The following is a 25,767-nucleotide window of genomic DNA, read 5'->3' as shown; positions in this document are numbered from 1 at the left end:
ACATAATAATATATATAATTTGGAAAAAAAATTAGAAAAGAGAAAATGAAAAATAGGGAGGGTTTGGAGGAGGGGTAGATTGAGTTTTTGTCATTTTATTTGTGGCAGGGTTATCAAAATGGTGAAAGAAGAAAAAGAAAGGGGTTGGGAAAACATGAAACAGAAATGATGAGGTGGCAGAGAATGATTGGAGGGGACTGCGTGGGAGCGGGTAATGGTAATGGAGCAGCAAAAGCTGCAACAAAAAATCGTGTTTCGTGAAATTAGAGAGGCAGTGGAAATTGAAACGGTACATCTCAAATATCACGCCCTTCGCCTTCGGATCCACGAGGAATCTCCGATTTCACACGTCCCTTTCGGACACATCTGTCATTTTATGTCACATCCCAACTATTTATATAATTCTAATTTCCCTCCATTTATATATTTCAATTTACCAACATATATTATATTGTATATCAGTATGTAGCAAATTTATCCCAATGTTTCGGAACGTGGGAATTTCGGAATTTTCAATCCAATAATTCGAACTCTGAATTTATTTCATATAGTATATATCACATAGAGGGTTTCCTTAATTTCATGCTTTTTTGTGCTTTTTCTCCCAACATAATTAGGATAGGATTGCTTAGTTTGCGGTGTGGCCTGTGGGTGAAGATTAAGGTCAATATACTAATTAATCACAATATTTAGTTTTGTGTATAGTGCCATTCACATGCTTTGTTTAATTATTGAGGCCCAAAATAGATGGATCTCACACAGAATAAAACTTCATTAATTTTAATTAATATGCACCAGATAATTAATTTGATGAATGAAAACAAAGTTCCAGCCAAAAAAAAAAAAAAAAAAAACCTTCGTGCACGTTCGCATTTTCCCTTGGATTATGGGTGTCTCCATGTGAGGATCGTACGGCGCAGGTTCTCTTTTCCTATTTTTTCCGTTAGTTTTATTTATTTAATAGATATATCGACAAATAATTTGAATATGAAATAGAAATATACAATACATAAACCTCCTTTTTTTGCTCTTTTAATTTTTTTGTTTTTTTCCTGGTTTTATGGGCTACACGTGTACCCCAGTATTCACTTGGATTCTCTTTAAAAAAGAAAAATGAAGACATTCACTTTAACCAGCTCATTACACTCTGCAGCTGGCTGGCTGGCTGGCTGGCTCAGGCCGGGTACCATTTATCAGTAATTAAATCAAATTTATCTATACTCTCTCTCGTGTGTATTATATTCTATTTTATATATAATTATGTGTTTATGTTTAGGGTACATGTACCGTGCACAACTGATTGGAGCTGAAAATTTTAATCATATGGCCCATTTTTTTTTACCTCACTCTACGAATCTGCATCCTCTTCGATTTTCCGGAATTTTCCTGTCATGATGCCATTATTTAATTTATAATATATGAAATCCTTCAAGTGATATATTGATTAATAATTAACTTTAAAAAAAGATTACAAATTGGGGGGGTGGGAGTTGAATAATTCAGTTCAAGGGTAAGGGAAGTAATTTTTTTGGTTTGGGGTTAGGTTTATTGGCAACGAGGTTCGTTAAATTGTTGCACAGGGTGGGTAAAGAAGCAAGTTAGAGGGGCAAAGGGGAGAAGCGAGTAGTAACTGTGTGGCAAAACCGAAAAGGAGGGAGCCGTAAAAAAGGCGCAAAATACGCCCAATGCCCTCTTATAAATTCCAAAAAACCGACTCTTCTTCCGCAATCCCCTCCCCTTCCCTCAAAACCTTAGACGACATGGACTCGGATCACCCATCGTCCGATCAACACCTCCATCTCCACGATCTCAGAGCCCTCAAGGTACTCGGAAAAGGAGCCATGGGCACCGTGTTCCTCGTCCACGACCGCCTCGCCGATGAACATGCTTCTTCCCCCTTCGCCCTTAAGGTCGTCGAGAAAGCCTCTTTTGTCTCCAAGCACGACGCCGAGCGCCGAGCCCGTTGGGAGATTCAGGTTCTTTCCCGCTTGTCCCTCCCCGAACCCCACCCCTTCCTCCCCAACATTCTTGGATCCTTCGAGTCCGACCAGTTTCTGGGCTGGGCGGTTCCCTACTGCCCCGGCGGCGACCTCAACGTCTTGCGTTACCGCCAATTCGATAGGGTTTTCTCGCCGGCCGTCATACGCTTCTATTTGGCTGAGATCGTCTGCGCGCTCGACCATCTCCATGCCATGGGCATCGTCTACCGAGATTTGAAGCCGGAGAATGTCTTGATTCAGCAATCGGGTCACGTAACTCTCACGGATTTCGATTTGTCGCGTAGCTTGATCCGGAGAGCTGTAAAAGACGTCGTTGCCCACGAGAAGCCACCCGTCGTCCGGCAAAACCACCGCCGATATTTGTCGCGATGGATCATGGCGTCCCCCAACGTTAAAGACGGCCTGAGGAAGGCCAAATCGGCTCGCGTCAGCCCCGTCAGCCGACGGAAGCCGAGTTTCACCAATGGCGAGCGGTCGAATTCGTTCGTCGGCACGGAGGAGTACGTGTCGCCGGAGGTCGTTCGCGGCGAGGGACACGAATTTGCTGTCGACTGGTGGGCCCTTGGAATTCTCACGTACGAGATGCTCTACGGTACGACGCCGTTTAAGGGGAAGAACCGGAAAGAAACGTTTCGGAACGTTCTGGTCAAAGCTCCGGAGTTGATCGGGAAGCGTTCGGACCTAACGGATTTGATCGAACGGTTGCTGCATAAGGACCCCACCAGGCGGTTGGGCTACGTACGCGGCGCGTGTGAAATCAAGGAGCATGCCTTCTTTCACGGCGTTAAGTGGGACCTATTGACGGACGTCACGCGACCGCCATTTTTAACGTCGCGAGAAGAAACGGAATGGACGGAGAAATTAACGCCCGGCGGCGTGGATATAATGGAATACTTCCATAGACAGAGGTCGCCGCCGTCGTCTCCGTCGACCTCTTTCAGTTGGCAGAATAACGACACATCTTTAACGGAATTCTAACCCCCCACGTGTAAGAGTTTGATATTAATTCTTTGGGCTCTGTGTAATTTTAATGTACATAATAAAATAAATGGTAGAAAGTACGTGAGGAACGGCGTTAGTGAAATTGATAAATGTTAATATGGCTGTTAAGGTAATAATAGGCAGAAGAATTGGTACTGTGAAGTCATGATTAATTTAGTAACAATTAATTGATGGATTAGCACGCGCCAGCGAGGCGCGTGTTTTAATTCTCTCCCTTTATGCGTTCCTTCCCTTGGCTTTGAATGAAAGGGAAAAGGATCAAAGTCCTTGACGTTCCTTCAAATTTATCCAAACAAGAATTGGGTCTTGTTTCCTTGAATATTAATTTAGTTTTTAATACCCATTTATTTTTAAAAATAATAAATGGTTTATTATGAGTTGAGTATAATAATGAGTTGTGTGGGGAGGTTGGCAGTGAAAGGTAAAGTTAGGATTTGCAGTGCTACGATTCACGTGCCTCTCTACTCATAGAGAATAAAGTGCTACGCCCAAAAAGTTTGATTTTAAAAAAATGAAGAATTTGATTCTGTGGGCTGTGGGCTGTGGCTTCGTTCATAGAATATGATGCTTGTTTTTTATTAAATAATATTAAGGAACAAAACAAAAACAAAAACGAAATGAATTATTATAGCAATTAATTTAGAGAAAAAGAAGTAGATGAGGTTTTAAATGAGCGGCTATGAAAGTTAAAAAGATTGATAGGCAAATGCGTAGGAGTGGAAAGACTTGAGTAGAAAATTATTCACTTTTTATAGATATAGGGCGGCCATATTAATTTAAGGTTTTCCCTGTATACAAAACGGGGCTGATCATATCGTTACCAGACAAATTTTTCTAAATTTGCGGAGTTTTTTTTCTCTTTTTTTAATGAATAAAATATATCTTATAGCTCTCTCATCCTTTTTTTTATTTTATTTTTGGGTCTATAGCAATTATTAATTCCAACTTTCTGAAAACCAGAAAAAGAAAAATATAAAGCAAGCTTACAAAAATAGCCGGATAATAGTGTCTGCATGACTGAGAAAATCCACTGGTTTCGTAAATATGGAAGAAAAATGAAATTATTATTAAAAAATATGATACAACAAAGACTTTTTGGGGGCATTATTGTAATTTGATATGAGAGAGATAGAATCACGTGAAGCTTGAAAGAGATTGAGATAGAGATGTAGAAAGATATTACAAAACAGTTTATAAGCATTGTCTTTAGCAAATGCGAAATAGGGCCCTCCGAAAAGTAGTAAAAGATTAGTTCTTCTCTTAAAAATGGTTGGTTACTTTAGTTTACTATATACTAGTTTGTATTTTATTAGAAAATTAAAGAAATAACGAAAATATTTTGGATTGATTAGACTGAGGAAATGAAGCGAATCTGCAGAAAAAATATAATAGAAACAAATTAAGTATTCTAATTTGAGGGTACATGTCGGAGACTAATTAATATTTAGAAGGCCCACACTCGTGCTAAAAACTTCAAAAAAAAAAATTTCCCTTTTTCTGAGACAAAAAACTTAAAAGTTAAAACAGCATAGTTTGTGATTGATGGGACGTGTAGCCCCAGAAAATGAAACGAATTTAGGGCAGCCCTCCCTTCCTCTTCAGGACAGTAAGCGTTTGTTGCCCCGAATTGTGTGTAGCTCTAATTGTAAAATCTTTCGGATAGATTCATCAGTTATTTTGTCCCTTTCAAGCACTGTTCTTCATCAACTAAACCTTGTAATTTGGATTATATTTGTCACTTTTAAATGATTCCTTGGGGGAATTTTTTGGGAAGACAAAAAAGTGTTTTTAAATCATTAAACGTACGTAGTTTTCAAAAAACATTTTCATAAAAGTAAATTGATTGAGATTAATGGTATTTGTATTTCTTTACACTTTACGAATGTGAGGCAGCATCAAATGCAAAAAATTCAGATTTATTAGATTTTGGCTACCCAATGAATTAATAGTAAATATTCAATATAGTTCCATTAATTAAAACACGTATCTTCAATTAAAAAAAGACATGTCCGAATCTCCGCTCTCACATGTTATAAAAGGAAAAAAAGAAAGTACGTTTTTGATATTGGTTGATGAAAGGACACCCATCTTCTATTTAATTTAATTTAATCACTCTTTTTATTTCCATCGACCCAAATCATGAAATGATAAAGTCCGCTAAAATGAACTTGACTTCACATGACTAACCATTATGACTTTGAACAAGGCAGTTAAGAGTTCTTTACCTTTCGACTTCTTTATTTATGATTGTTTATGGTAAAGTTACAACTTTTCTTGTGGGGGTGATGAGTGAGAATTCGACGCTTTGACCTTCTAGTTGAGAATATATATTGTTTGATCAAGAAAAAAGATTAAGTTTCTAGCAAAATTGAGGCTGACATGATATCGATGAATGGAGGGACCTACAAATAAAATTAGCACTCTAACGCTCAAGTGAGTACTTATCCGATCTATACTCGAGAGAATATAATTTCGCGTACTTTGCACAAGAGGTGGTTATCTCTATTTATAGTAGTGAGCTTCCAACGGTGCTCCATAAGGGTCCTCCGACCGTCTTAGGAAACATTGTTGTGTGTTGTTTTAGATTCTGTTTGGTGCTTGGACTTGTAAATACACTTCAAGGTCGACTCATCTTTTGAGAAGGTCGATCAAGATGTGAGATATAGTTCGATCGGTATGCCTTGTCGATCTGTTTGGAATCTACTGAACAGTAAACTTCATCCAATTTTTCCTTTCATTAGAGTGAGCGATGACCCCTGGTGTTAACATGTGGTAGAAAATAATTCATCTCCAACAAATTGACATATAAAATTAAAACAACTCTATCTACTCCCACTTTATAGTTTAACTATTGCGTGATACAAGAATAAGTGTATGTATTTACTCTCTTGATCAGTATGTCCCACGCATACATTTGGTTGTAACTTGTATTGAAAAGCAAATTTTTATAATTTTTAGTGTATTCTTTTTTGTGTGTTAGTGCGGTAATTATAATTTTTTTTTGAGGATAAACTATGCAATTATAATTTTTTTTCTTTTTTTTTGTCAAAGCAAGCATAGTTCAACCATAATTGACATATATGAGTTTGATCTCCAATCCCCACATGTTATACTCAAAAGAAAAAAAATGATAAGATTTTATACGAGTAATAAAATATAGGATTGTCAATTTGAACATAATTCAACGATAATTGACCTATATTTCTTCCCTCGAATCCAAATCTCCCGATTATTGTGCTTGCAGGATTAAAGAATAGAAGAATAGAGAGCAAGTTATGTAGTGCTTTTTTGTTGGGAAACAATATCCCAACATCATGATTGAGAAGAAATGGCATTAATGGTGGGGGAAGCCAAATGTGTGAGACTTTCCGACCCACCCATTTCAAAAAGATATCAAATTTTCCAAACGCACCAAATATGCACAAATTATTTAATTATTGTTTTATTAAATGACATCTATATTGCTTTTTATTTTAAAATATGGTTTCGACCGGTACAGTTTTTATATTTATAATTTTAGTTGTAAAATTTAAAAAATTAGATGCCTTCAGGGTAGTTTAATGGCTAAAAGTATCTATCTCCGACTAAAATATTGTTAATTCGAATCTCCACCTCTATATATTGTACTAAAAAGATATTTTAAAAATTATATACATATTTCTCAAGTTATAATTTTTTTCTCTCTATAAATATACACTACCAATGTGATATAAGAATACAAAATTACCAACCCTATAACCAGCATAGGCTGGTATGGAAAAATTAAATAATGGGAATCAAAATTTTCATTCTTGACAGGGTGTGTTTACTAAAATATAGAATTTTTCTTTTACGATTTCATCAATTAATCAGATTCACATTCTTTATTTGGTGGGTCTCAAATCTTTATTATAATTACTTTACCATTTTTGCTCTGGTTTATTATTATTTTTTAAATATTGTTAATATTTAAACTTATTTAATGTTAGTTTGAAATTAATTCAAAAAATAATGCTCTAAAAATACAGGTGAAGAGACAATTAAGTCCAATTCAGCAACATACATATTATTTCTGTATTGTAAGAAATGCACCACGTTACTTTAAAAAGGAAAAAAATCTAGTATCTTGTCTCTTGAAAAAAACATATACTTATTTTAAATCAAATTGCTAGTTTGGTGCACTTCCCTTAGAATGAAATGTTTGGACTCAAACGTCTATCATGTCAATTTTTTAAATATATTTTCTTAGTTTTTAGCCAATAGATTTTATATTGCAATTTTTTCTTTTAAATAAATGTAAATAAATGTTACTTATTATTCTTTCTTTTTATAAAAAAGTTACTTATTAAACTTTATCCTTATTTTCTAAAATAAAATAATTTCTAATACTAAAAAAATATATATAGAGTTAAAAATAATTGAATCTTGCTCTGCATGAATGCACACACGTGGAATGCCCTATTTGATTTCTTCTTCTCCCATTGAGGCTTGAACTCACACTAGCACTAGTATCAAGTGAACTAGTGCTCCAAAGCCTGAACAATTACTAGGGGTATTTTTTTTAATACTATAATTACAATATTAATATAATTTATTTTATTCACTTTAAGGATAAAATAAGATTTTATCTTCTCTCATAAATTAATTTATTTTAGAGTATTATGAACACCTCCCCTCAAGATTGAAAAACAGTGTTCGTTTCAAGAGATTGACATATCAAATTTTTTTAGTATTATTTAAAAAATATTTTTTTGGTATGCAACAAGTAGCTAGGACGAAGAGATTCAAACTCGTGATCTCTTAGTCAGAGATATGTGTCGATTATCGTTAGTTAAACTCATGTTGGCCCTAAAAAACTTTCTTAAAGATCTCTATGATAATCATATCTACTATAGATAAGTCCTCTTTGCCAAATTATATAAAGGAGTATATGCGTCAAGAATTTTGTTTTAATAACAAATTGATGAGACTCCCGACCACATAAAAAAAAAGTCAAGATAAAATATCTATATAATTAATAGGTCATAATAGGAGGATAATAGTATAGACATATTATTATTTATTAAAAAAAAAAAGATAAAAGCATGTCTAATAGTTTTAGAAAAAATAATGAAATACGTTAAATGGATTAAGGGAAAAAAAAGAAAAAGAAAACTATAATGTTAAAGAGGAAAAAAAAATCTAAAGGTTCCAAACGAGAAAAGTATAACCAATAAAATATTGACAAAGATATTATTACCTAATCGATTGAATATTGAGGGGATATAATTTATTAAAATAAAAGTAAAATAACTTTAAAGAAAGTAGAAGAAAGAAAATGTAGAATTCAGTTATGAGTAATGAGAGGCCCATCCGTTAGAATATGGCCTTTTTTTATATATGTCTTGGGCTTTAAGAACTTGGAAGCCCAGTTACTTTCTCTCTTGGGGGAAGCACCCGGCCCAGGGCAAATGATAATGGATTGCCCAAAATAAAAATGATGAAGTACACACGTGGATTCTTAAACAACTAGGTAGTTAACTAAAATCTTACATAGATTTCTAATAAGAGATGCTTGATGGACCATATGAAAATTAACAGACTATCCATATGATAAATAAATACACAGTTTATAGAAAAAAGAAAAAAAGTAACAAAATTTTTGTCAACCGAATAAATGCATTTTACCCCCAAATAAACCATAATCTCTTTTTCTCTCAAAACATACACATCTCTCTCTTTCTGTAAAGACCGGTCGTCGCCCCCTTCCTCAATTCCTTCTCCAATGAGAGTAAGCACCAGCGACACCACGGTAGCACTAGACGACGACGATCCCTTGCTCGGACCGACGACCTCCTCCTGACGGCAGTCCAACATGACCCCATGTGACATCCCCCTGATGGCAACAACCCACGAACATACAGCACCGTTCTCAAATTTGCAACATTGGTCTGCAACACCACAACGACCTAGAGTTCCGAACCACGACGGCTACATATGATTTAATTTTCAGCCACAGCGAATCAAATCTACAAATTTTTCAAGAATATGGACACCTTTTTTTTTTCCGATTTCAGCTTGATTTCTGTAATAATGGCTCACATTTGATGCATGTTATTTTTGTTTTTAGTTATAATAAAGGCATATTTATACAACTGTACATACTAACATAAAGTATATGTTATATAAGCTATGCGTATATGTTTACCATAATTTAAATTAGATTCAACGATGCATAACCTACTAGCTACCGACAAAATGCATATATTAAATAACATAGTGGAGCTTACCGAAAGTTAGATGAAAAAATAATTTAAGTATATACCACTAAAAGATATATATTATATAATATATTGAATGAATATATTATTATCAGTGATAAAAAATATATTATATAAGTTAATAAAAAGGATATATTATATAATAATTTTGAGGAGTATATGTGTTTAATTAACATGCTATTGAAAAAGAAGATGTAAGAGAAAAGATGCTGGAAGTTTATAAAGTCGAAAAATGTATACATGTTTTTCATTGTTTTTTGGTAAATGAAGTTTAGTCGGAAAAATGACTATTTTTAGTTGTTTTCTCTCAAGATGCAAGGTCAATGGAGAACAGATTTCCATTTTATAATTTTGAAATGGAATATGAAGATCACTATTTATTTTATTATTATTATTATTATTTTTTTGAGTTTTGACAATTGTGGAGTGGGATCGTAAACTTAGCAACTTCAAATAATAAGTAATTGATAATTGCATTCGTAGATACTATTGTTGTAATAATTCTTTTTTAACTATAACATTTGATGCTTAAATTGTTAGTGAATGAATAAAAGAAAACATATCATGAAAAATACAATAAGATCACTTTTTTCAAACCAAACACGTGACAGTATTTTTTCTTGAGCTATACATCTTTACTTCTAAAGCAAAAAAAAAAAGTAAGCGAGTGGTAAAAGGTAGGATTTTGATTGGCTTAGTTAGACTGAAGTCTAATTCAAACCTACCCATTACCAATTTATTCAAAAGACCTTAAACCTACTCATCCTGAACCAACCTCGTGTACTCCAACATTTATATTTACACAATTTTTTAAATAGGAATTGAAATAAAAATCTAAACCAATTTTTCTTTTCCTGGAATTTTTAAGATGACCTGTCTCATGGTTCACGTGGTCGGTGATGAAATTTTGTGATGGGTCATGTTAACATAATGGCACTGGGAAAAAGGAGGATAACATTTTTGAAATTTGTAAACAGTGTTTCTTTCTTACGAGGACACATGACTTGGCTGGCTCTTGAGATTTTTGTCTGTGCTTCACTTCATTTTTCATAATTGATTATTGTAAAAATAAACTTTATTTTATGGACCTTCGTTGTCTTATAACGAAAATAAGTGACAATAATAACATTAACAAATTTCGTGTCATGGAATGTGAATCTTGCTTGATCCTTTTATTTTAGTTATGCCACCACAATTGTGTGATTATAATAATTATTTTTTTCCTTCCTTTATTGTATGCGTAATTTGATATTTCTTTATGTACATAGAGATATTTTTTAAAGTTCATCTTCATATTGGTTGCGTGGAAAAAGTGCTGCCACGAACCAAAAATTAAGTGATTAAATGCTATTAATGCAACTTGCATATTCCGTTGGAGAATATATAATGTTCCTTTACAAAAAAAAAAAAAAAAATTAAATAAATAGATACTATAAATGCCACCACCCAGCAGAAATATTAGTAATCACAAATTTGTAAAGAAGTATTAAATGCAAAAATGAAGTTACATGTCATCCACGATGATTTGTGGTTGGAACCTATCCTTATTTGTCAAGAATATTCTAAAAAATCTATGGATTTATGTTCATTACATAATTGACAAATTAGGACATATATCTTTTCACGAGTTCGAATTTATTGCCCTATTCTAATGAAAAAACCATCATATAAAATTGTTTTATGTTACGTAATGACAATAACTGAGAGTTGATAATAATATAAATTAGAAATGTTACGAAAAATCAAATAAATATTTTTAATTTTTGTCGAGGGAAATCTTTGCTTAATCAAACCAAATTTCCTTTGTTTTGTGGTAAGAAATATCATAGGAGGAAATTTAAACCAGAAATAAACATTATAAATGAGGAGGTTTTATCAACTGAGTTATCATTACTAAATTATGTTGAATTGATAATACATTTACCAAAATAAAAATATTTCAACTCATATTTAAAAAAGGTTAAGGCTCTGAATGTAAGTCAAAACGAGCGTGATAATTGACATATATCTTCAACTAATTAAGAGGTGGTGAGTTCGATACCCATCCCGACATATTTTACTAAAAAAAATTTTAAATATAAAAAGAAAAGTCTCAAAAAGTGGAGCAATATAATAATTACAAAAATAACCCACTATTGAATAGAGAAAACCAAGAGAAATAACAAGATAAATAGAATTTTACTGATGAATTTCTTGGGTCATCGCAATTTCCATTCGATAACGTTACTGTTTCTTGTTTGTTTTTTATGCTTCATTTTTAATATAAATGTTCCAACATCCATGAATTCAAATTCAAGTATGTTAATAATATTTTTATTTGTGCTCAGGAACAAATTGGAAACGGAAAAAAAAAGAAATAAATAGGATACGAAGGATTTGTCTCTCGTGACATGGTGAATATTGAACCATCAACGACTCGAAGAGCATCAATTCCAATAATCCTGAAATTACAATCAACTACTTTGTCCACAAGGCATTCACCATGGTATTGTCATATAATATTGCAACGACAAAGGTATCCTATCAACTAATCATTTGATTAATCAACTTGTTTGGGTTATTTCTAAAATTTTAAAAATATTCCAAAGAAAATATCAACAAAAAAAAAAAGCCTAGTTATTTCAACAATATTTAGATTTCTCAAGAAACGAGAAACAATCTTGTTATATTAACAAGTCCATTCAATATTTCAGTTGGGTTGTTTGAAGTAAAACGTTCAAATGTTTCAGTTAGGTTGTCGTAACTCGTAATGTAACTCATCGACTGAAGTTGAAGAAGGCGCCAAAAAGATGAGGAGGGCTGCGTAAAAATTCCCCCAAAACGCCAACTTTTTCATTCTTTCCATCAGAATTTGGTTTCCATTTCCACTGTGTGAGCCTTTTCTCTCCAATGGCTTCAAAACCCACCTCCCGTATTTCCGAAAACTGGCGAATGAGTCAAACCCCAGCACAAAATGACATCACATCCGTGATCCTCACTTGTCTCCACACGCTCTCTCTCAACCCCATTTATCGAAAAATACCTTTTAGAATTTTAGTTCGGTTTGATTACTTTTCAGTATATTTCGATAAACCGAGTAATTTGCTTTTCACTTAACATTTCTTGCCTTTCACGAGATGGCTTGAGATGTAGCTTGATTTGTGGGGCTCTCTCTGTTTTATCTGTATATATAGGACCTCACATGTGCCTGTTCTTATGTTCTCCTTAAGCTTTGCTTTTCATTGTTCATTTTTTTGATTAGATGTTCCTGAATGTGAGGTTCCCCTTGTGTCTTGCGTTCTAGGTTACGTTCTTTCTGGAAATTTCTGGGTTTTGCATTCTGGGTTTATTGTTAATGACCGAATGCTTTTGATTCTTTAGCTGGGTTATTTTCGAAGTGCCGGTTTTATGGCGCCTTGATCTTATCCCCTTATTGAAAGATTTGGCTTCTATTTCTCATTATTTACACCCAGATTTGATATAATATATATTTTTCCTTGTCCTATATTTGGTAAGTATGAAAATTTCTCAGTCTCTTAAAATGTGGGCAGTTCTAGTGACCTTAATGGTATTTATGCTCTGTCGTGGTGATTCTCTTAAGGAGTGTACAAACACTCCTACTCAACTCGGATCACATACTTTTAGATATGAACTATTATCATCACATAATGGAACGTGGAAGGAAGAGATGTTTTCTCACTACCACTTGACACCAACTGATGATTTTGCGTGGTCGAGTTTGTTACCAAGAAAGGTGTTGAAGGAAGAAAATGAATTTAATTGGGCAATGGTGTATAGACAAATGAAGAATAAAGATGGGACTCAAGTTCCTGGCGGTTTGCTCAAGGAAATTTCATTACACGACGTACGGTTGGATCCAAACTCGTTCCATGGAAGGGCTCAGATGACAAATTTGAAGTATCTACTGATGTTGGATGTGGACAGGTTGCTCTGGAGCTTTAGGAAGACTGCTGGTTTGCCTACACCTGGAGAACCGTACCTCGGGTGGGAAAAATCAGACTGCGAGCTTCGTGGTCATTTTGTAGGTTAGTTAAGACAGTTATTCGTGCTTTCTTGTCAGTATAGTTTATGTTGTTATGTTCATCTATTCTTTCATGCTTCTGTCTTCTGAGAGTATACCATTAGACTATTCACAGCACAGAGGGCCCAGAATAGCTTAAAAGAGAGGTATTTAGCTTACAGAAATACATTAGACTTCATTTTATTCATGTCAACATTGTCGATTCTGAACATGTTTTACTCATCCCTCCCCCTCCCCCAATTATTCATTCTTAGAGAGTGGGGTGTGCAGGAGACAGTTAGTAAAAAGAAGATGTAGCTTTCTAGTTGAAGTTAATCATGTAGTGTACTTTTGTTTACTTCTTTCTCAATGTTAAACATCCATGGGTACTGTTTGATGCCTTGATTTTAGCTTCAAGAAAAACCATCCGTTTGGTTAGAGCAGCTCAGAATTGATAGTTCTGTATATATTCACCGACTTGATGGGCAACTTGGGAAGAAGATTCCTTTGTTCGTACATGCATATTAATCAGTCGTGACTATACTTGTTTGTTGTGATACAAGTTGGATTTTGGATCCTGTAGGTATTAAGTTTAAGATATCAGTTCTTATGCAAATTTGGCCAATACTTTCCATCTCAGAAAATAACCTGTACTTATAAGTTTGGCGCTGAATTCATAAGTCAAAAATCTATCTCTCTTCAAACATACACGTATGCACAATCAGAGTTCGTGGTTGTTTTCTATCCCTCCCTAGTCTGGTTTTTTTGGCAAGTAGATTATGAATTGCAGATTAAGTTTTTGTAGCTTGAGTCTGTGCTAATAGTTGATAATATGCTCTTTCAATTTTGAAGGGCACTACTTAAGTGCATCGGCCCAAATGTGGGCAAGCACTGATAACCCTGTTCTCAAAGAGAAGATGTCTGCAATAGTTTCTGGTTTGGCAACTTGTCAGGACAAAATGGGCACGGGCTACCTTTCTGCTTTTCCCTCTGAAGAGTTCGATCGTTTTGAAGCTATTCAACCTGTCTGGGCACCATATTACACCATCCACAAGGTAAAGCTTCCTTAGACACACAATTCTCTTGAGAAGTTACTACCTCGTTTAATTTTGTTTATGTTGACAGATATTGGCAGGATTATTGGATCATTATACTTTTGCTGGTAATTCTCAAGCTTTGAAAATGGTAACATGGATGGTCGAGTACTTCTACAACCGTGTTCAGAATGTCATAACAAAGTACACTGTAGAGAGACACTATCGGGCACTCAATGAAGAGACTGGTGGCATGAATGATGTGCTCTACCGGTTGTACAGAATAACAGTATGTGATTCCTCTAGTCCTACTCTCATTGGTCTAACTTGATCTGTAATGTGACTCTGCCGGGTAATATCCATCAAATTGGCATTAGTTGCTTACATGTTAGGAACTTGGATCTGTTATTAAAATTGTCATTTAATTTAATCTTTCATTCATGAGATGTATGCTGTGGAAAAAGCTGCACAACAGTCCTGAAGGTATGATTAGATAAAATTTTTTGGATGCTAACATAACATTTACTAGATTTAAATTAACTTGCATGTGATGATTGATTTTAGCTTTTTATATGTTCTAGGTGTACCTATCTATTTGAAGATGAGTTTTTGCATTTTAATGTGTAATGTGTTGGCTATGAGTATGATATGGATTATGTTTTGTTAATACGTGCAGGGAAATGCAAAGCATTTATTATTAGCACACTTATTTGACAAACCGTGCTTTCTAGGAATTCTTGCTGTACAGGTAACTATTCATTGTTCAATCCAAAGTTACACAGTAGATTGCTCTCACCATATTTGTTAAAATTAATCATTAAAAGTTCTTTATGCTATCTGACTATCATTTCTTGACAGTAGAATTCCAACCTAAATTATCACCTACGTATAAATTCTATAAAAACTTCGAAGTTACAAAGATTTCTGGATTCATGAATAATACATTTAACATTCGTTGTCAATTATTAGGGTAAGAATGAAGTGTTGTTCAATCTAGTTGTTACCAAATTTGAGAACAAAATTCTAAGACGAGATGGAAATCATTGAAACTAATTTCCTTGTTCATAAAACCAAATTGAAATTTTATCTACCAGTGTAAATCCAGTTTGCCTTCGCTGGGATCCTCATATCTTGGAGATTCTCTCCTTTGATTTTAGGCTGAAGATATTTCAGGTTTCCATACCAACACACATATCCCAATTGTTGTTGGATCTCAAATGCGGTATGAAGTCACTGGTGATCCTCTGTATAAGGTATATTTCCTCATATCCATTTGTGTCTGCAATGATTTTATTTTTATTTTTATTTTTTTCTAAAAAAAAAAAAGAGAAACAGAACAAACAAGGTGCACATTCCTTATATTGCTCAGGTTGCTCAACCAACAAAAACGCAATATATAAGAAGATGCTGCTGTAATAATTATGCACGATTTGCATTCCTATACTTGAAGCCTTTTTCCCTGGCTAAAAATTCCTTGCAGTTTGCTAGTTTAGCTCAATCTTAACTTCTGATCTGATTTTAGAAACTGGTTTGTGATTGATCGAACTGTTAGTAAGCTGTTTATATTGAACTATTTTCAATTTTTTTACTCCAGGAAATATCTACATATTTCATGGACATTATTAAATCCTCCCATAGCTATGCAACAGGAGGGACGTCAGTTCATGAGTTCTGGTACTAGCACTACCCACGCTTGAGTTTGAGTCATTTAAAACTGTGCGCTATATATTGGAGAACTTTAATGTACATTTTTTTGTATAATAGCTGGTTCATTTAAGATTATGTGCTATTAATTGCATGCATATTTGGTCTGAGTGCCTTTCTTTTTAAAATACTTCTGACTTGTGTTTCGGATCTTGCATTTTCCTTATTCAGGTGTTAAACTATTAAAAAGTGAGCATTAGGCTCAAATTAGTTATTTTCTCATTTTGTGCTTCATCTTTTGTGAAAAGTCTGTGAGTATGTGTTTGGCCTTTGTTTCTAACTTTTTATTCTAAAGTCACCCTTGTTTTCTTTCCTTCCTTGTCCTATGAGCAGGACGGACCCTAAGAGATTGGCAGATACTCTAGGAACAGAGAATGAAGAATCATGCACAACCTACAACATGCTTAAGGTATAAGTCTTTCCTTTGGTTCTTGTAGTTGTGGTGGGTTAGGCCATGAACAAATGCTTTTGGTGGAATTATTTGAATTTTCAGATAGCCTCATTAGGAAATAAAATACGCTTATTATTTTTCGGTTTCTTCTGGAAAGAAGAACAAGATATTCTTTGAACTAGTAATTGAGTAATATGCTGAAAATCTTCCCCCAATCTCCCCATTCCTTTTCTTTTATCGACAGTTTTTATAGAATAGGATGCATCACCCTGATGGCTGAGGGTTATATTTTACACTTTATTTTGATGCTGTACGAGCATTTCACGATGGAAACCAACCTTTATCTTATCTTTTTACTCAAGTTGTTGATATTATAGGTCTCCCGCAACCTATTTAAATGGACCAAGGAAATAGCATATGCAGATTATTATGAGCGGGCTCTTACAAATGGGGTGCTGAGCATCCAAAGAGGAACTGACCCCGGGGTAATGATTTACATGCTTCCGTTAGCTCGTGGAAGTTCTAAAGCCAAAAGCTACCATGGATGGGGAACCCCATTTGAATCTTTTTGGTGCTGCTATGGCACAGGTTTCGACTCCATTAAAACTCGTGTTCCTTTTCCCTTATCCTTTATAATTGCTTGAAAATGATTCATTTTATTCTCATTATCTTGAATGTAGAATTCCTATGTTTTCTTTGAATGTATATGAATTCTTGATCATTTTCTTGCTTACCATATAGGAATTGAATCATTCTCGAAGTTGGGTGATTCCATATATTTTGAGGAGGAAGCACAAGCTCCTACGCTTTATGTCATCCAATATATATCAAGTTCTCTTGACTGGAAATCAGGGAATGTTTTGCTTAAACAGGAAGTTGCTCCCATTCATTCAGAAGATCCAAACCTCAGGATGACGATGATGTTTTCTCCCAAGGTGGTATATGTTAACTTTACAATTTTCACAAGGCAGAATAATTTCACGGTTTTCTGATAATTTTCATAAGATTCTGTCTATGTACATCTCATAATTGGATCAGATAACCTTACTAAGACTTTGAACGTTCAAAAAGAATAAAAGGAGTAATTACATGATATGTAGTTTTATATACAGTATAGGGTTATAAAAGATGTTACAGCACTTTTAGAAGCTAGAATTAAACGTATAACAAAGAGTCAACCAGATGTGCAAATTAAGACAGAAGAGATACATAGCCATTTCCTCGTGATTCTAGTTGTATTACACGGACATAGGAGCTTCAGACTGACTGAGCTGAGGCTTAGCCGAGATAGACAAATACAAAAAGGTAATCTTATATTGTTAGACAAGCTAGGAGAAATTGTTCAATAGTAGAGAAAAGATTGGGTGTAAAGTTACCTTATTTGTGTTGTATAGCCAGTAGAGATTGTCTGAATCCTGGCAAGGAAACTTTCAACACGTCTCTGCTTGTTGAGTAGGATTTCCATTGGGAACTAACTAGTGTCTATGTGACCTAAATGATGCAGGGATCAGTCCAGTCATCTACAATTAATTTGAGAATTCCAAGTTGGACAACTGCAAATGACGCTAAAGTAACACTCAATGGTCAGAGTTTGGCAATCAGCCCAAATGGTATTAACCACCGTAACCCTCTGCTGGATTTTCTTTTTCATAGGCGTGAAACAGAACAATTTGATTTGTGGTTCAAATTCTTTTTTAATGCTCCTGCCATTTTATTCTGGCTCTTATTCATTCTTCATGTAGTGGATCACTTTCCTATTGGACTTTCACCTGATACTTTTAACATCACATCTTTACAGTAAGCTAATATGTTTCATATTCTTATCTTTTTCTTTCTTCTTATACTGCAGTCAACTTCCAACCGGTTTCTTACAAATGGAACTCGGGGGACAAGTTAACCCTTGAGCTACCCATTAACCTAAGAACTGAAGCTATTGAAGGTATATATACATCTGATCTGACATAGCTGAACTGAATATAATGTTTCAGATAATAATCAAATTTGTGTGAATGTACTCAGATGATCGATCTGAATATGCTTCCATCAAAGCGATCCTCTTTGGCCCCTATCTGCTGGCAGCTTATAGTGACGGTGACTGGGACATCAAAACCGGATCGACTGACTCTTTATCAGACTGGATAACTCCCGTTCCTTCTGCTTACAATACTTTTCTCGTTACTTTCTCCCAAGAGTCTGGAAAGACATCTTTTGCCTTAACAAACTCAAACCAGTCAATAACAATGGAAAAGTACCCCGAGCAAGGGACGAATTCTGCTGTTCGTGCTACATTCAGGCTGATCATCTTAAATGACCCATCTGCAAAAGTCTCAGAATTGCGAGACGTTATAGGCAAACGGGTCATGCTAGAACCATTTGATTTTCCAGGAATGGTTCTAGGAACTCGAGGAAAAGATGGGGACCTTGCAATTGCAGAATCAAACTCTGAGGGGCACTTCTCTGATTTCTATCTGGTTGAAGGATTGGATGGAAAGAATGGAACCATATCGTTGAAGTCAGCAGACAATGAAGGGTGCTTTGTTTATAGTGGAGTGAACTATGAATCTGGTCCACAGTTGAAGCTAAGCTGCAAGTCAAAGTTGTCATCAGATGATGGTTTTGATCAAGCGTCGAGCTTTGTGATTCAAAATGGAGTGATTCAGTATCATCCGATTAGCTTCATTGTAAAAGGAGCGACCAGGAAATTTCTGCTGGCACCACTGCTGAGCTTCATAGATGAATCTTACACAGTTTACTTCAACGTTATAGTTTAGCCCGATAGGTTGAAAGAATGAAATAGCTAACTGATATATCGTTAAGTCTTATTACAAACTACAATATAGATTATTTAGTGATTTTATTGTCCCCTTTTTTTTTTCTCAATCAGCTGTTCAAACGCTTTGTTAGAAGCTGATTACTGTAATGTAGTTGCTGGTATAAATAAATATGGTTATAGTTGGTTTAAATCTTGTCCCTGTAACTTTCTCTCTTGCTCGGTTGTAGTTTTAAAAAGTGACACTGTTTGGTCTTTATTTGCAATATCATAATACAAATTTTGTCCACAAAGAAAATCTTTTAATACGAAGTTAAGGACAAAATTTCAAGAACTTCATTGAGGTAGCGTTAGTGCTAAAATTTTGATTAAAAAATTTAGATAAAAAATAAATAAAATATAAGAATAAACGTTTCTTGTTTTTTTTTTTTTTCCATTATATTCCGTTATTGAATAAGCATGGAATAAGTGATAATACAAGGGTTCTTACTTAGGAAGAACCCCATTGTTACATGGTTTTTTTCTTCATATAAATAGGTATAGGATCTATGGAGCAATTACACATTTTGTGCAATAGTCCTTCTAGACTTACTGGAGGGTTCCATTGGCATGCATCTTAGGAATTGAACCTAAATTATGAGTTGGGCGCTTTAACCATTCAGCCATAAATGCTTAGCAGGATTCTCGTACATGGTGAAAAACAGAATCTATTTATATATATAGATACATAGGCACATGGATTCATACAAATGAACATTTTGAAAGTATACTAAATTGAAATAAACGTTTTTAAAATGCAAGGATTAAAATGAATTAAAAAGTGAATATAGGGTTCTTCTAGAACTTGAACCAATCTTACGAAAGAGGTCTACTACTCGACAAGTCTTGAGGTAGTAAAGTTTATAGTAAGTGAGTAGATACTCCTTCCATTGATAAGAGATTCGATGAAGTGAAGTGAGTAGATACCAGTGCCACAGTGGTGATAAACTTTTTTTTTTTTTTTGTCCAGAAAATTAGGGTTTGGAGGTATTGGTTTGAATGCAAAAAAGGTGGGGTGCAGTCATTATTTTGTGAATTAAAGTTTGTTCACGTGAGGTGTATGCGAATCAATTCAATTCAACCAAAGCGGTCCTAATCGACAAGTTTCCCAATAATTATTGATTCCACAGCCCCACCCCTTCACAATTCACATGCCTTGTTTTCCTTTTTCTTTTCTTTCTTAACTTATCCACACCATTAATAATAATCACTCTTAAATTTCACCCCTTTTTTTATATTGCTATGTAAAAAGGGCTCCAAAATTTTGTAGCTCATGCTTTAGCTAAATCTACTTGCCTCCTTTTTGTTGTTTATTGTTATTTAATTCATCCTCAAACAAAAAAAAAACCCTTTGAGGTTGAAGAATCACTCCACACTCGTGCCAATTATGAATCCAAATTTGTAATTTGTGTCGGATATAAATTTTTATGAATTATTACTCCTTTTAATCCAAAGACATTTTTAACATTTTTCCAACGAGGCAAAATTAGCAAACCGACCATCAAAACTTCAATCATCCAATTCAAAAGTTAAGATAATAAGCCAACAAAAAACAAAAACAATATGCCCAAACTAACAAACAACAGTTGTTCCACTATCGATATAATTTATAATGCAATGATTTTTTTTTTTTTTTTTTTTAATATCATGCACTGTAACTGCGCTCGCTACTAAATTCCCCTCTATGAATTGACACAGATTATAATCGTGATAATCAATCAGTTAAATAACTTAAAAAGCAAAAGTTTTTTCACCTCTTTTACATAATAATACAAGACATCAATTTTATACGGTCGCCGTCGCCGTTGCCGTTGCTGTTGCCGGACTTCTAACAAGCTTTGAGCGGCTTCCCACAGAGACAGTCGTTGAAAGCAAACGACGCCGCTTCCAGATGATCGAACGGCGATCCGCTGGGAATGGGCCCACACATGTGGTTGTGGCTCAAATCCAAGTGTCCGATATATGACGCTTCCGATACCGATTTCGGAATCGGGCCCTTCAAGTTGTTGTACGACAAATCCAGCACTGTGAAGTACGATCTCGGCCCGAAAACATCCGGCAGGTTTCCGGTTAGCCCGTTCCGGCTTAAATTCAAATTGCTTATGCCGGAGGTTAATAGACTCGCCGGAATGCTTCCAGAGAATTTGTTGCCGTCCAGATTCAGCGTCGCCAGAACCGCCATTCTTCCTATCGAATCCGGGATTGGACCGGAGAGTTGGTTCAGAGAAAGATCCAGGTCGGCGAGGCGGTAGATCTTGGAGATGGAATCCGGAAGTGGACCGGAGATCTGGTTACGGCTCAGCAATGCCCGGCTCAACATCCTCATATTCCCGAAATTTCTGGGCAACGCACCGGAGATTTTGTTGTTCCGGAGGTCTAGGTGCATCAAATTCGGAAGCGCCGTGAGCGACGCCGGAATGGAACCGGAAATCAAATTGTCCGCCACGTTGAGAACCGTGAGTCGGCGAAGCCGACCAAGGTCCGCTGGGAGGTCGCCAGAGAGACGGTTACCGATGAGGTCAAGGATTCTAAGGAACAGCAAGGAGGTTATACACCTCGGAATCTCCCCGGTGATGCCCTTCCAGTCCGCGATGATTACGCTGGAGAGGCGAGTGAGCTTGCAGATAGCCGGAGAGATGGAACCGGTCATGAAACCGGTACGGTGAGCCCGTTCGAAAATAGGATCCTCGGATTCTCCCCGGAGGTTAATATCGGCGACGCGATGGTTCACAGGGTCGCAGCTAATGCCGTACCAGCGGTTGCAGCAGTCGTCTCCGGTCCAGGAGTTGAAGATTCCCAAGTAGGACTCCTGAAGGGCAGCTCTGAAAGCCAGTAGAGCGGCCCTTTCTGAAGGCGGGCAACCATGGACGGGCGAACAAACGGCCAGAACTAGTAAAACCGGTAAAAACCGAACGGCACCGCGCATTTTGATCGGAAGTTGGGTGGTCGGAGATCCAGTTACGGCGGAGGAGAGAGGAAACTGTGGAGGAATTAAATGAGGGTGTCAGGTAGGTGAGGTGGTCAGACTGAAGCATGGCCATCGGAGCGAACGCTGCAAATATATACACCTATCGAAGGGAGTGCCTATGTGGATAATGACGAGTTTGCCCCTAACATGGGTATGACACTTTAAATATGCTCGTGTCCTTTATCGAATTTTCATCGCGTCTTCTCCACGTCATTCATAGGCACATGCGTTATGTAAAAGTTTGCATGTGTATGACTATGATGTTATGTGCGTAAGATTTAGATAAATTTTTCATGGAAAATAAAACAGTGAAAATTTTTAACACAACAACAATTTAATAGAAAAAGAAATAATATGTCGGTTTTCAAGGGAATATTAACTATTAAGGATCTTTTTTTTCTTTGAATATTAAGGATTTATAGAAATTTCAAATCAATGAATAAGACACCTTTTTTTTTTTTTTGTAAAGTTCTGAGATACTGGTGAAAAGACTATAAAATGCAGTCTTAATTTAGATTTTATCCCATATTTTTGGTCGGCAAGCTGCAGAGATCTCATTATAAAATAATAATAATAATAATAAAAAAAAAGACCCTGATGTGATTGATCTCCGGCCTTGATTTAGATTCTTCCTTCGTATGCTATTTTTGTTAGTTTAACATTTTGGTGGGATAGGGATTCTAACTTTTAATTTTGTTAAAGTTATTATACCTCAATTTAGTTGATTCTTCAACCCTGCTTAAACTATCTATTTCGTAATTTGTACGTTAAATCTTTGAATTTTACCTAAAGAAGTATTTTCATCATTATCATTTGATTTTTTTAATACAAACTATATTTAACATAAATGTTTTTAATTTCCCTAATCAATTGTTAAGAATATTTAAAAAAGATCATTAAATGAGTATTACTTTCTTGGATTGACTTTTTAATATTTAAGAAAGATTAAAGATTAAAAAACACATTTGTTCCTATACTTTCATTAAAGTAACGATTTAGTCTTTAAATTTTTAAAATAAATGATTTGGTACCTATAGTTTTAAGAAGTTAACAAATCACTGCCATTAAAATTTTGTTAAGATTTAACAGAAAATACGTTGTAGGATGCCAGCTGGATCTATATGTGCCACCTATGCAGACTTTAATAAAAGAAATAAGAAAGAAAAAGCCAACAGTCCCATCCTTCCAACCGACTACTAGCTTCACCGTCTGGCTGGGGAAGATGGTCAGCCTCACCATTTTAGCGGAAAATATGAGATTCAGAACTGCCTCAGGGGAGTCATGGAGGGGCCCAAGGCGGTGGAGATAAGACTCAACGCTTCGCAGAGGATGAAGGTGGTGGCTGACGGTGAGTTATCCGACCAAAATTTCAGACACTTTACCAACCAGATTAGGAACGTATCTATCAATTTCTGTGGTCGGACTTCCGAAGTTTCTCCATCCACATTATAGAAAATTACCATTCCATTTTCTCCCTGACCATGGTTGCCATTCTCTTTCTTTATTTCATTGCAAAACTCTGTAATTTGGTTAAGAACATATCTTAAATTTCTTTATGAAAGTGTGCTTTTAGGGACACCGATAGAGCTCCATTGTTTTTCTGTTGGCCATCATCCATTAGTGGCTTCTTCTCCGCGCTTGGTTTGATCTCTGTCTTGGTGGACGCAATTGTGGCTCGTGATTTTGAGGCGTTGAAAAAATGAGATTCTGATTCTCGTTGTTGGAATATTGAAAAAACCCTCTTCTCTTCAACCTTCCATCTCTAAATTACCCAAAAAAGAAAAAAAAATTAAGGAAAAAAGAGCCTTCAGATCTATTTGTAAGGAAGAAAATGCTAAAACTGAAATTATTGAAGAGTTCCAGAGATATAAGTTGGGGTTGTAAGCTTCCAACAAAATAAAAATAAAAATGAATAAATAAAAAATAAGCGATGAATTTAGAAAGAATTTAAAAAACAAATAAGAAGAAAAAATTATGTGTCATAATTTGGTAGAGAAAACTCAGCTCAAATCTTAAATCCTAACAGAATCTGCAAAATCTTGATATTATTCTACGCTTAGTTTTTCTTGGCCACTAAACAGCATGAAACCAACGAACAAAAAGAGATTGATACCTTCGAAGGAGTCACGAAGCTAGCCATTCTTCCGCTGTTCTCGAACACTCATCCGCGGCAGCCGGACGGTGGGTACTGGGAGATGAGAGTCCACGTTATTGTTTTATTTTATTTTTTATATTAAAACCTGCATACGTGGCACACAAACAGATCCAGCTGCATCCTACATCGTATTTTCTGCTAAATCTTTAACGTAGGACTAAATTGTTACCCACCTAAAAATTTATAGACCAAATCGTTACTTTTAAAAAGTTATTTTAGTGAAAGTACGGGGACCAAATACGTTTTTTAACCAAGATTAAATAAATGATTCTCTAAATCTAATTTGTAAAAATAGGAAATAAAATATTTTGAATGAAATCAAAGCGAAATCATGAAGGTTTATATCTAAAATAGACAATATCGTAGCATCGGTAGAATTGTATAAGCAGAAGTGGTCCCGACACAAATGGGTAAATGGACATAGAATCACATGTGGGTTTGGCATGAATCAAGTAGGGGTGATACAATGGATATAGCCTCTACTCTTAAGATTTTGGTGCAGTAATAAATTGAAGATATTCATGAGTATGTTTTGATTATAAACTTTGGGAATGAAAGTACAAATGAGTGGTAGGACACAGGAAGTTGGGGGAAAGCATGCAGCTGGTAAGTATAGCTAGGCTAGAGGCTAGAGGCTAGAGGCTAGAGGTTGAGTTTAGGCATTAATATTTTGATGCTAGAGAGATGAGAATTAATTAATGTTAAGGTTGGAGTCATAAATCAGGCCTGCAAAACTCAAGGCCACATGTTTCAGTTAGAAAGTGAGAGGCCCCAAATTCCTGTATTAAACTCTCTGTAAGTGGGACTGGGTGATGAATCAAAATTACATTTGACAACTAATTAAATGAAACTGGGTACCTAAGATATATATAGATGGTTGAATAAATTGATGTTATTAGTACGTAGTTCAATCAAGTTGGGCAGTGGAAGCGGAGGCTGAAGAGAAGTGGAATCTTTGTCTCCCATATGGGAATCAGAGAGTTAAAAGTGGGGTGGATAATGAACAGAGAACCATTTGTCCATATGCAAATGCATTAATTGATTCATTTGGCCAAACTAAGGGGCTCTGTACACAAAAAGGAGGGGGTGCGGGTGCTGTTTCATTTACATTATATTGACGATGAAGATCACATTCCGGTGGGGGCCATACATTTTTTCTCAAATAATTTGGGAAATCATTCGGAGTACCATCAACTTCTAATCGACCAAACTCATCCACCATTTATGATTGGGTATGGGATGGAAGTAATTGCCTAATTTTATGGGGATTATGTACACTTGATTGATACCTATCACGCAACCGACATAGTTTTCACGAATACCTTTTGCATTCCTATCTTAATTGGAAAATATTAGGCTCCTTATCACCGCCCCTATGTTTGACAACTCATTAATTTTTTTAGAAAAGTGTACTCTATTTTTGCATTTCTCTCTCTTAGTTATCAAACATTTAATAGTGGTGAGG

At 35.4% G+C, this 25,767-nt stretch overlaps 3 protein-coding genes across 3 annotated transcripts; 2 read left to right on the top strand and 1 right to left on the bottom strand.

Moving 5' to 3' along the window:
- The first annotated feature begins 1,602 nt into the window (after window positions 1-1,602).
- Window positions 1,603-3,061, top strand: UCNL (AGC (cAMP-dependent, cGMP-dependent and protein kinase C) kinase family protein). The gene has a single exon (XM_022293020.2). The coding sequence runs from the start codon at window positions 1,686-1,688 to the stop codon at window positions 2,976-2,978; it is 1,293 nt and encodes a 430-aa protein (XP_022148712.1). The 5' UTR covers window positions 1,603-1,685; the 3' UTR covers window positions 2,979-3,061.
- An 8,969-nt stretch (window positions 3,062-12,030) lies between these two features.
- Window positions 12,031-19,333, top strand: LOC111017340 (uncharacterized). Its single transcript, XM_022293056.2, has 12 exons — window positions 12,031-13,266; window positions 14,094-14,296; window positions 14,367-14,564; window positions 14,952-15,023; window positions 15,433-15,528; window positions 15,870-15,949; window positions 16,313-16,388; window positions 16,748-16,958; window positions 17,112-17,305; window positions 17,875-17,980; window positions 18,220-18,309; window positions 18,390-19,333. The coding sequence occupies exons 1-12, from the start codon at window positions 12,738-12,740 to the stop codon at window positions 19,139-19,141; spliced, it is 2,607 nt and encodes an 868-aa protein (XP_022148748.1). The 5' UTR covers window positions 12,031-12,737; the 3' UTR covers window positions 19,142-19,333.
- Window positions 19,334-20,752: 1,419 nt separating this feature from the next.
- Window positions 20,753-22,226, bottom strand: LOC148212630 (uncharacterized). Its single transcript, XM_088121277.1, has one exon. The coding sequence runs from the start codon at window positions 22,103-22,105 to the stop codon at window positions 21,008-21,010; it is 1,098 nt and encodes a 365-aa protein (XP_087977403.1). The 5' UTR covers window positions 22,106-22,226; the 3' UTR covers window positions 20,753-21,007.
- Between the last annotated feature and the right edge of the window lie 3,541 nt (window positions 22,227-25,767).

The sequence above is a fragment of the Momordica charantia genome (genome assembly GCF_013281855.1).
Source record: "Momordica charantia cultivar OHB3-1 chromosome 2 unlocalized genomic scaffold, Mcharantia_2.0 BLBB01000002.1, whole genome shotgun sequence".
Taxonomy (NCBI): Eukaryota; Viridiplantae; Streptophyta; class Magnoliopsida; order Cucurbitales; family Cucurbitaceae; genus Momordica; species Momordica charantia.
The sequence above is the reverse complement of the archived record's forward strand: the minus strand, read 5'-3'. Positions and strand labels throughout refer to the sequence as shown.